General features: G+C 45.0%; 1 protein-coding gene across 2 annotated transcripts in view; it reads left to right on the top strand.

Annotated features, from left to right (window-relative positions):
- Positions 1-12,519, top strand: part of LOC144822436 (transient receptor potential cation channel subfamily V member 1-like) — a 572,663-nt gene that overhangs the window by 342,873 nt on the left and 217,271 nt on the right. For both annotated transcript variants that reach the window (XM_078679954.1, XM_078679956.1), the window contains exon 3: positions 11,490-11,629. In XM_078679954.1, coding sequence (XP_078536080.1) covers positions 11,490-11,629 — 140 coding nt within the window. The remainder of the gene's footprint in view (positions 1-11,489; positions 11,630-12,519) is intronic.

The following is a 12,519-nucleotide window of genomic DNA, read 5'->3' as shown; positions in this document are numbered from 1 at the left end:
GAGACAACCGAAATGACCTAAATAACTAAATTCAGCTAATAACACTGAAATTACATGAGGCAGCGAAGGGTAGAGTGGACAGTTGGAAGGCAGTTCAGGGGTTCACATGAGAGGTTCAAGTTACCGCATTCGGTGTGATGCTGAGAAACTCACTGAATGGAGAGATATTATGCTTAATGAGCCATGAGAGCAGTAGGACAATGGTTGAGGGGAGGCTCAAAGCTTCTGGTGACCCACCGAAATGGCTGGCCACCTCAAAACCCTGTCTGCGAAATCAGACTAATTTCTAAACTTCGAATTGGCGAGATTGGCAACGTTTTCTGGCTTCCCCTTATTTCGCTGATACAGAGTTTTACTCTTGCCGTCCCACAACTGGGCTGTTTTCCAGCCATAAGATGGCATGTACATGAAGGATGGCATGCTCTGTAAGCTGAAAACGATTATTGGTAGTAAAAGGATTAACTATTATAAGGGGGTGGGAGCAGAGGGGTGCCGGTGGGGAGGGGAAGAGGCTGTAGCCTATTGGACGGTGTGCAGGGGGAAGCGGAGAGGGACAATGCACAGAGGGGAAGAGGGGAAGCTACGAAGAAAGAGGCAAGCCTGGGGTTGGGTCAAGCCAGGTACCTGCCGAGGGTCCCACACTGCACGACTGGCAAGTGATACTGTCCAACTGCTGTGCCTTTTGTCAGCAGGGTCGGTTTCTCAATGTTGTTAGAGGATGCTACAGCTCATGGGTACTCACAAACTTTCCCTCGGGGCCAAATTTACATTGTGGTTTGTGGCCGAGGGCGGGGAGGGGGCAGGGCCAGAACAAGAAAAAAACCTGTGACCATGAGGTTGAACACCGGCCCCTGCAGCGGACGCATTCGTCCAATGAGCCACTAGACCCGGCATACACACATCCATCTATCTATCTATCTATCTATCTATCTATCTATCTATCTATCTATCTATCTATCTATCTATCTATCTATCTATCTATCTATCTATCTATCTATCTATCTATCTATCTATCTATCTATCTATCTATCTATCTATCTATCTATCTATCTATCTATCTATCTATCTATCTATCTATCTATCTATCTATCTATCTATCTATCTATCTATCTATCTATCTATCTATCTATCTATCCATCTATCTATCTATCTATCTATTTATCTATCTAGCTCTCCCTAGCTCTCTCTATGTCTCATCTCTATGTCTCATCTCTGTGTCTCATCTCTATGTCTCATCTCCATGTCTCTATCTTCTATCTCTCTGTATATGTCTCTGTCTTTATCTGTCTCTCTCTATCCCTCTCTATCTATCTCTGTTTCTATCTGTGTTTCTATCTGTCTGTCCCTGTCTCTGTCTGTCCCTGTCTCTGTCTGTTGCTGTCCCTGTCCCTGTATATATCAGTCCCTGTCTCTGTCCCTGTCTCTGTCTCTGTCTGTCCCTGTCTCTATCTGTATGTCCCTGTCTCTGCCTGACCCTGTCTCTACCTGTCTGTCCCTGTTTCTTTCTGTCTGTCCCTGTCTCTATCTGTCTGTCCCTGTCTCTGTCTGTCTGTCCCTGTCTCTATCTGTCTGTCCCTGTCTCTGTCTGTCTGTCCCTGTCTCTATCTGTCTGTTCCTGTCCCTGTCTCTATCTGTCTGTCCCTGTCTCTGTCTGTCTGTCCCTGTCTCTGTCTGTCTGTCCCTGCCTGTCCCTGTCTCTATCTGTCTGTCCCTGTATCTGTCTGTCTGTCCCTGTCTCTATCTGTCTGTCCCTGTCTCTATCTGTCTGTCCCTGTCTCTGCCTGTCCCTGTCTCTGCCTGTCTGTCCCTGTCTCTTTCTGTCTGTCCCTGTCTCTTTCTGCCTGTCCCTGTCTCTGTCTGGCTGTCCCTGTCTCTATCTGTCTGTCCCTGTCTCTGTCTGTCTGTCGCTGTCTCTATCTGTCTGTCCCTGTCTCTGTCTGTCTGTCCCTGTCTCTATCTGTCTGTCCCTGTCTCTGTCTGTCTGTCCCTGCCTGTCCCTGTCTCTATCTGTCTGTCCCTGTCTCTGTCTGTCTGTCCCTGTCTCTATCTGTCCCGGTCTCTGTCTGTCTGTCCCTGTCTCTGTCTGTCTGTCCCTGTCTCTGTCTGTCTATCCCTGCCTGTCCCTGTCTCTATCTGTCTGTCCCAGTCTCTATCTGTCTGTCCCTGTCTCTGTCTCAATCTGCCTGTCCCTGTCTGCCCCTGTCCGTCCCTGTCTGTCTCTATACCTGTCTCTATCTCTGTCCCTGTCTGCCCGTTTCTATCCCTGTTCTGTCTCTGTCTGTCCCTGCTCTATCTCTGTCTGTCTTTCCCTGTCCCTGTCTTTTTCTGTCTTTGTCTGTCCCTGTCTCTGTCTCTATATGTCTCTGCGCCTCTATCTGTCTTTGTCCAAACTAGGAAGCTCCCCAAAAGGCCCTTTTAAAAGTCAGCTGTAAAAGCACTTACAGCTGACTTTTAAAGGCCTTTTGGGAAGCTTTCAGAAGGTGCCCTGACGTCACAGCGGTCGGCAGTAAACACAGAAGATGGCCGCAGGATGGGCAGGAGCAGACGTAGGGAATACCTATTTAACACGTATTCACTACGTATGCTCCTGCGGTCATGGTCATCTTCTGTGTTTACTGCCGGCTATGTAAACTGCAAGGCAAGGTCCAGGGGCTGCCAATGAAGGCCTGCCGGGCCGCTGGCGGCAAGCAGGCCGCACTATGAATACCACGGCTATAGTTGCACCTTAAAAAAATAAAAAAAATAATCTTCCCGAGGCTCATAGTTAGCGAAGTGTTTCGTTTTTTTTAAATCATGAAGTTTGGAGTGGCAAAAATGGAATGCAATTCGTCCATATGATCGGGCCCTTTTCTTAACCTTTACTAGAGTTTGAGGCTTCTGTGAATGATGCTGAGTTCAGAAGGCTTGTTTGTGGTCCTTTGTTTTACAGGTAACCAAGCTAGTGCTTTTTTAGGTCGAGCCTAGAGCAGCGCATGCGCTGCTTGCTCGACTTTAGTAAGGGGCTTTTCAAAGTGCTACCTGCCGGCCACCAGCTTGTGGTTACTGGCACAAGCATGCGCGCCTCGCTCCGCCTCTCCAATCATTTCTGCGCGCGCATCCCTCGCGTGCTTAGCACGTCATCGCAATTACTTTCGTTTCACAGCGATCGCAATCGTGATGACGTGCTAAGCACGCAAGGGATTCGCGAGCAGCAATGTCCCCTAATTAAATTTTGACAGCATTAACACACAATAGCGCTTTACCATACCACAACTCCTGCTTGCTCGCTCCCTCCCTCCCTGTTTCTAAGGCCCGTTCTGCTTTGACTACATGCCGCTGCTATTTGCTTTCCATCTATTGTGCGTCCTCAATTAGCCGATAGAAGCTTCTTCTTGTGGTTCGTATACCCCAATACTGCGCTTTTACCCGTCCCCGTAAAAGCTTCCATTCCAATTGCAAACAAGGCGCATTCTGCTTTGACTACATGCCGCTGCTATTTGCTTTCCGTCTATTGTGCGTCCTCAATTAGCCGATAAAAGCTTCTTCTTGCGGTTCATATACCCCATGCTGCACTTTTACCCGTCCCCGTAAAAACTTCCATTCCAATTGCAAACACAGAAACACAGCCGGACTGGAAGGCGCCTTCGGCGCGTCTGCCTGTTCTATTTGCTGTTTTGCATTCACACAAATGACGTAGTGGTTTCAAGCCAATCTCAAAACAATACAAAAGAATGAATAAAGGTTGTCACAGGCACTAGAAATAAGCGCCTGAAAGATGAAAGAGGCGTACAGCAGCGTGAATTTGAATATAAATACTTCACTGAGTTGTTGGTTGTATTTATTTTCTTCCATACTACACAGTGTGGTGACACCGTTTCGTGGTAAAAATGGTATTCAAAACCAAATATACATCGCTTGTGACACCCCCATGCCAACCTGCGGGTTCTACTGTTTCTAAGCCATACAGCACCTTGAAGCAACTTTTGCATGACATAACCTGTAATGATATCTAGCACGTATAGCTAAAACACAGCATAACAAGCTGCTGTGCGCCAGTATGTTCATTTCTGAAATGCGCTTCAAACGCTTAAAAGATGCCTGGGCGCTTTCCAAGCAGCCTGTACCGTTATGATGTCGCCCGCATCCGGTTCCAGCGAAGAGTGCCTGAGCGGTCCGATAAAACTAAATTTTAATTTGGACTGCATGTTCTTGAGTTGGATTCTTATCACGTAAACGTTTTCGTTAGTCTCAGAGATAGGATAGCTCAGTGTATGAATGTACTTACTACGAAGCGCTCTATGTGAACTAAAAAAACAAAACGATCGAATCCATGTTTATATTTTAAAAAAGCATTTGCAATGCACTAGGTCTCGCATTTTCTAAATTTTGACCTATTAGTATTGTAAATGACACTGCCTTTTATCATTGCATGTTTTTTAAACACATAAATAAAACGCTTTGCCATTTACAATGCCAATAGCTCAAAATCTCACAAATGCGAGACCTATTGCATTGCAAATGCTTGTTCTGAGCAGCCACTCGGTGTCGCTGCTACACCAATATACGTATTTATTTATTTATTTTTTATTTATAAAGTTTTATATAGCGCGAACAAGAACCCGATGGTTATCAGAGCGCTTTACAAAAGGGTGGCAGGAAGGTCCAATATCTACATCAAGAATACAAAACATGAATAATCTCATGATTGACAGACAAATGACACAAAGTAGATTAACACAAAAAACAGGTATATAGCGGGCTATGAGGGGGCACACAATGCGGCAAAGAAGAGCAGCATCACATGATGGAACAGTGGTTGTAGGTAGTCTTCCATTTCGAGTGCTTTGCATCAGTTTCAAAATCTTTTTAGAACTGATCGTTGCTCAAAAGGTGTCATTTCTGATATTTATTTATTTCCATGGACTTCATTGCTTGGGATCACATGCAAAAAAAAGTGTCACACTTTAGCATTCACATATATATTTTTTTTTAAATGTCACTCATAAGAACACAAACTATGAAAAATGTCCCAGGAAGCCAACTAAAAACTATGTAAACATTGCGTTTGCACCTTCCTTCCCAGTACCTTCCATCAATGTACAAGTCAGTGACACCTCTAAGTTCACTGAACGGTGGCAGAGGGTGTGCGTTGGCTGCAGAAAATGAATGTCGATGGCTTGCACCTGTTACTGATGTCCCACTGGTCCTTTATCTTTCTGGTTTAATTTTGGTTTGTTTATGTTCCCTTCCCTTTACGTTGCCTTAATTTTTTGTTGCTAAGGGTAGATCAGATCAGTAAGACCTAGCTAAAGCTCAGATCAAGTCAACCCAAGGTGTCAAAGCCAGTTAAGGTAGATATAGCACATTTACTGGGGCCTACAAACTATTTCTTGAGCGTTTGCAAAGACTATCCACCAGATGGCAGTAGAACGCAAAGAATCGTTTAGATTCTAAACTTATGACAGGAACGTGCCCCAAAGTGGTTGTTTCCAGTCCTCAATTTTCTCTCCACACCTGATTCCAGTGAAAATGTAAACGAGGTTGTTAATGTGAAGCCAAAACATCTGTAACCTACACTAGTATCTGAGGGACCATCCCGCCTGGCTCTACTGCCCTAACCACTTTTGCATAATCTACCTTACTCTGCTCCTCTTGCATATAGGGGGGCACCTTCCACTTTTTATTCTGTGACACACAGGGAAAAGGTCCAAACGGTGGCAGGCCTCAGGGTCATGGCAGCGCAGAATGATTCGTGCTTGGTGTTGGTAGCAGCCGCGGTCGATAGGGGAGTACCTACCGGGGCGGTGACATGGAGAAGGGGGAGGGGCAGGGTGGGGGTTAGTAATGTATGGATAATGGAGGTTTGCAGGTAAGTAAACATTTAAATAAATCAAACGAATTTCGTTGCGCGCACTGCATCCCCAAATGCAATGCAGTGCGCGCAACGAAATTCGTTTGATTTATTTAAATGTTTACTTACCTGCAAACCTCCATTATCCATACATTACTAACCCTAACCCTGCCCCTCCCCCTCTACACGTCACCGCTCCGGCAGGTACTCCCCTACCGACCGCGGCTGGTTGGTAGCATAAACTAGTTCATACGCCTTCGAACTGCCCATAACCACCAGAATATATGCATCTCTGCCCAGGGCTTGGCGATGCCGGCTTTGGAAGAAGAACATGTATATTCCGCCCTTCCTTAAGAAGGCCGTGGCTAACATGTCACCGCTCTCAATTAAGCTTGGGCGGTGAACTCCGATCTGTTCATTGAGGTTGCAGAGTTATTCCGCACTTCGTGCTCCGAAAAATATGCGGAGCAGAGTTTTTACCGTACTCGCCAACGGTAAATTGGGAAGCGTGTTTCAGTATGAATTGTGGAATTAAAAGTAATACTCATCTCTTTTGGTATCTATAACCAGAGCACAAGACTCTTAGGGGCATATTACCAAGGCGGGCGATATGAGCAAGCTGTCGCTAACAGCAGTTAGCTACAGCTTGTAGGCGATAGCGAGCGGTTGGGGCCCGCTTTACATGTCAGCGATATTTATCGCTAATGACATGCAAAGGGGGCGTACCCAACCTGTTAGCGACTGAAAGCAGTCGCTAACGTCGATATCGCCTATTAGCAAGGCAGGCGTAGTGATGAAAATATTTGCGCTCAGCGCGAATATGTCCAAAAACTAACGCCTGCTCAGACCAGTTCTTAGCCATTATATCCAATGGGAGGTGGATATAATGGCTAAGACCCTGTTAGCGATAATGCGTGAATATCGCTGTATTCTCAGCGATATTCACAGATTTCGCCGCTATCGCCGGAAATATTATCGCTTTTGAGATAAACATTGCTAATAGCACGTTATCTCAGCGATAATTTCCGGCGATGCGCAGCAATAAAAAAATTGCTGCTAAGCCTACTTAGCGATAAATATCGCTAGTTGTTGGTAATATGCCCCTTTATTTTTTACTGTGCCTCTCAATTACATTTTAAGGAGTTTTGTTAAGTGCTTGATGTAGCGATTGGGTGACTGCAGAATGCTAGCATTGATCCGGAATAGACAGAGAGAGAGAGGAAGTGGGAGGCATGGTCGTCTATTGAGTGATAGGTAGCAGATGATGTTCTTCACTTACTAACTTTGTGCATTTTTTAATGTGGGCAGGTCTAAATGGTCCAGATTCGAATATTTTCCTGAACTTTATTCCTGAACTTCATTTCTGAACTGCGTTTAGATCCCACTTTGTGGTTGAGGGAATTCCACATTTGTGGTGTTTGCGCACCCAGCCATCTGCCTCCATGTTTCACTCCTTTGGAGGTGTATTGATTGACTGGAATAGCAGTCATGGAACAGATGATCTTTAGAGGTGCAGAATGAGGAATTCACTTTTGCAGTCATCCTCATTCTTTGTCACAAAATGCATGAGAATGTGGACCATTTTATCACCAGACACGAAGGAAACAGTTTTGAAAACTGCTTTAAGCTTGCCATGATAGTTTGGGCTGGGTCGTCATCTGGCTTCCAAAATTACAATGCGAACACAAACATATTATTAATAAAATAACAGATGACGGCGAACACGAGCATTACACCACCCCAGACATTGCTGAGCAATTCCGCCACACATACGCCACGTTGTACACATCGCAAGGGGAGGTAGATCCTCATGAGCTGGACGCGTACCTTTCAGACATGGCCATTGCGTGGCTTACGAACGACGAGCGAGACTTCCTTAATCAACCGATTACAGAAGAGGAAGTGCAAGCGCCCATCAAGACACTCCCTAATAAAAAAGCCGCGGGACCCGACGGATTCCCCAGCAAATTCTATAAAGAGTAAGCAAAGAAATCACACCATACATTTTGGAAATGTATGCCGAATCCTATGATTCTGGGATACTGCCCCCCACTCTGCGGGAGGCCCTCATCATTACCCTTCCTAAAAAAGATAAGCCATCATCCCGTTGTGACTAGTACAGGCCACTGTCACTTATAAACACCAATGTAAAAATTCTGGCCAAAATATTAGCTACTATACTACAGCCGCTCATGCCCCTACTCGTTCTCCCAGATCAGTCGGGTTTTATCCACCTCTCACAATTTGCATACGATCTTCGCCATGTTTCACATACTCGACCCTAAACTACAGGTGGCGGCTGTGATGCTTGACGCAGCCAAAGCCATCGACTCGATTGAATGGGGATATCTATTTCACATTCTGGGACGCATGGGGTTCCCACCGCTATTTATTGGGTGGATACGTTTACCATACACAGACCCCGTCGCCTGAATTCGCTTTGAGGGTTACACGACAGACCCCATCAAAATCACTAGAGGCACGAGACAGGGTTGCCCTCTCTCCCCACTTCTATTCGCGCCAACGCTTGAGCCGCTGGCCTGTATCATTTGACAACGCCATAAAGCTTCGGCCCTCCGATACATTCACCGCCCAGTCCACATCTCCATGTATGCAGACGATATGTTGCTTTTTGTCAGGGAGCCGGAAACATATCTGACTACCACCTTACGGGAATATATTCGATTTGGTTGTTTTTTCCGGCCTACTAATTAATTGGGCCAAATCGGTGGTGGTGCCGTTGGCTACATGCACTCAGCATCACGATTTAGAATTCCTGCTCATGTGGGCTACTGACGCAGTGAAATATTTGGGGGTGTGGGTATACTGCGACCCGGAAATAGTTATTCGAGAAAACTATGGCGTGGCATACACAGTCCTAGAACAACAGGTTGCCAGGTGGGTTAAACTTCCGCTATCCCTAGCCGACCCCGTGGACCTCATAAAGATGGTCGTACTGCCCAAATTTTTATATCTGTTTTGTAATATACCAATCACACTCACCCAATAATATTTTCAATCCTTGCGCTCTTTGCTTCTTCGACTGATCTGGGGTGGGCAAACAGGCCCGGATCAACTGAACCACACTTACCCTAAGTTACAAAGAGGGTGGTTTTAACATGACTGATTTGTAATTATATTACTTGTGTGCACATGCCCACTACGCCCACTATTGGCTTGGTACGCATGACTTTATATAATCCATATTGCGGTTGAAGACAGGAATGCACACCCCATACCCCTGCGTTCTATACTCTGCCACAACCACAGACATACCCCCGCACTGAAGTTAATACCATCGACACTACTGTAACAGCATGGCACGCATTAGTCCGCTTAGCTGGGAAAACTCCCAATATACTCGCCGTTGATGCCAATTGATTATCACCCGGCCCTTTCGGTCACACATAACAATGGGCCTATACACACTACATACTAACTGGGATCACCCACATGCGTGACTTATACGTGGATGGCACCTTCATATCGGACACCGACCTCGACTACATACAGAACAAAACCCCCTTATTTCTATTCATGCTTCACAGACTCAAAAGAGCGCTGCAGGCCCATTTTCCTACATTTCCAGCAGAACCACCTATGTTACAGACGCTGCATATACTATTCCTTACTTCTACATGTCACAAACTCATCACTAAACTATATCAAAGTGCCCGAGCTGAAATAACCACCTCCCCTAGCAGAAGCCTGGAGAAATGGAACACATATCTATTTCCCTAGATTACACAGTCGGACTGAGAATATTGCTGCCAGCTGACGGGGGCCTTGACCTCCAACGGGAACCTCCGTATCATTCATTTTAAAAACCTGCATCAGGCCTATCACACACCTCAGAGATTATTTTAATATGGACTGCGAGACGCCGACATGTGTAACAGACGCCGAGGCACCGGAGCTGATTTTTGATTCAGTTTGTAGGTTTTGCAGCAATGGGTCCAGTACCCTGGGTATGAGTGCCTTTCAGCTCTGGTGGGTCCTCGGGCCTCGAGACTTGGTGCAGGGGCCAAACTGACCCTTCAGAACAAGGGTACCTTTGGCTGGCACTAGGAGATGTTGGTCGGTCAGGCTGGGAGTAGGAACATGCTGGACCAGACTTTGCTGTTTTGGAGACTTTGCGGTTGCAGGGAGATAGTACCTATATCTCAAGGGAGTTCCTCTGGCGATTTGCAAAGTGATGAAGACTCTCAAGGATTTGTGGAGGCCACACTGTGATGAGACGAGCTGGAGAATGGTAATTGTAGAGTTTTGTTGCAGCAGGCAGGAGTTTGTGCCCAAAGTCCATCACATAGGTCTGCAGTTCTCGGTCCAACAGCTCTTCTCCCTTCGTTTTCTTCTTGTGTCCATGGACACTACTGTTCAGGGTCTGGGGATACCACCTAAATACTAAATGTAGGGACGTTTACAAGGGAGTAACAGGTAGTAGCCAATGGGCCTCTTACCTGGGGTGTCTACACCCTCTATTATAGACAATGGTCCTCAACCTATTGATCGTTAGAAATTTTGAAATAACAATTGATTGAGTCAATTTATGTAATCAATAGGTTGAGGACCATTGTCTATTTATATCGAATTATACCCAGGTCCATACCTTATGGGTTACCCCATTTTTTCAATGGTTACACCCTCTATTAGGCACACCTCCTGTGGGAGGGGGACATGGCGCTAGCCGCACTTGATTCAAGATGGTGGGCACTGAAAAACGTGAAGGTTTTGTCTGCACCAAGCCACTCAGTCTGCAATTGTAGTGTGCATGGCCTTGGTTAGGGGACCCTATGGTGACCCAATTCATGCTGCTACCCTTGGGGTCCCTCTTCAGTGTCAATGCCCCAGGTACCAGGGGTACCATTTACAAGGGACTTACAAGGGGTACTGAAGTGGAGTCAATTGGGAAACAAAATGCACTGTTTAAGGAAAGAGCTTCTGGCACAGGGGACCTGGTTGGCTGGGACCGTGTGCACTTCCAGTCGAAATTACATGATTTTCCAGGCAAAATGTGGGGGCTAACCATGTCAAAAAGAGACACTTTCCTACATTCCAGTTAACTAATTTGAGCTCATATTCAGGCACTGTCACATCTACAAGTACATGCAAATACAGACACACAAATTACACTTCACGCTACATCACATAGCTTGCTTCTGATGAAATATGTAAATGACAGTTTTCCACTTTCTCAATATCGATCTCCTTCGCCAAATACAAATAAAACTAACTCAATCAGAATTGTTTGCATTTGATGATACTACAGTACACATATTCTGAAACAAGGGAGCCCAAAAAAGTCGACTAGGGACCTTGGGAGTTAATTATTCTAAACAACAGTGGTCCCCAGAGAAAGGAAATGTATAAGCAATCAATAAATATAGACTCAATCGTTGCTATATTAAGTGGACCTGTCCAGCCGGGCGTATGTCGACCTTCACTCACTCCGTCTGAATCCGAGTTGCCAGTCGCTTGCCATGAGAACGTTTTGGCCGCTAAGCCAAGCCACAGGCATAGCGCCTAACTCATTGTTTGAATACTATAAGTCGTTTTTAATCTTTTACTTCCCGTGCTTTTTGTGGTATACTTACCTTGATGCTGAATGAGACTATAGATCCAGAATTAATATGCACATTTTTCATGATGTTCTCTGAAGGACGCCTGTGAAACCATCCAAGGTCTACACCCGGGAAATGATCTATAAGGCAGTGGTGGACGGTGACCCGGGAGAACTGGACGGTCTTCTCGAGTATTTGCAAAAGACCATGAAGAAGCTATCAGATACCGAATTTAAAGGTAGGCGTATACTTTCCACTGAAGGGCAAGTGGGGTATGTTTTAATGCGCAATTGAAAACAAATGTCTTTTCTAGTTATGAACTGGGGAACACGATTAAAGGATAATCTTGTTCAAATCAATATGTCGTTTATTCGCTATAGTGCGTGTTCGGATAAAGAGTCAGTCCCACGTGCATGCAACTTCAGAACAGTTAAAACAGAAGCATTATTAACGAATTAATTTAGTAAAATTGTTCTTCGTAGAATTTCATATAAATTATAATGTGGGATATATATACAAAAAGGTAAAAGATAATACAGCAGCTTTTTTACAAATGACGTGCCAATTCTGTACATTGTGTTGAAGAGATTTCCCATGTCACGGTCTCTTATCTTTCTCTTCTTTCTCTAAAAACTTCACTTCATAATCCCTCTCACATTGGAGAAACTGTGCCTTAATCATATGGTGGACGTGCACCTATTTTTATGTTTGGGGAGGAAAATAATGCTTGTTCTTTGTCTTTCGATGCAGCTGGTGTAATTGAAAGTATGGAAAATATTTTTCAGACATATTTGGTCAGATCTAGGATTGTGGCATTAGCTGGAACGTGGAGTGCTGATCAAGTTTTTATGAAGGGGCTACTGCTGAAGAATAGAGATTGACTACATCAGGCACCACTGACAGGAACTATTATGGTTCTACATGAGCCATTTTTAATGTGGCAAAGCTTACAGCAAGGAATTAAAGTTACTAGAAGCAAGTAAGCTTTACCAATTTTTAATTGGTGAGAATTATCCCTTTATATTCTCACGGGGTCCTGGTATATTGGCACTCTTCTGGCATATTTTTAGAAAGTAGAATCATATCCTGGTTCTCTTTCACTGCTTTTTCATTGGGTTGAGGTCTTCT

The sequence above is a fragment of the Lissotriton helveticus genome, chromosome 3_1, assembly GCF_964261635.1.
Source record: "Lissotriton helveticus chromosome 3_1, aLisHel1.1, whole genome shotgun sequence".
NCBI classification, from domain to species: domain Eukaryota; kingdom Metazoa; phylum Chordata; class Amphibia; order Caudata; family Salamandridae; genus Lissotriton; species Lissotriton helveticus.
Note: the sequence above shows the minus strand (reverse complement) of the source record. Positions and strands in the feature narration are given on the sequence as shown.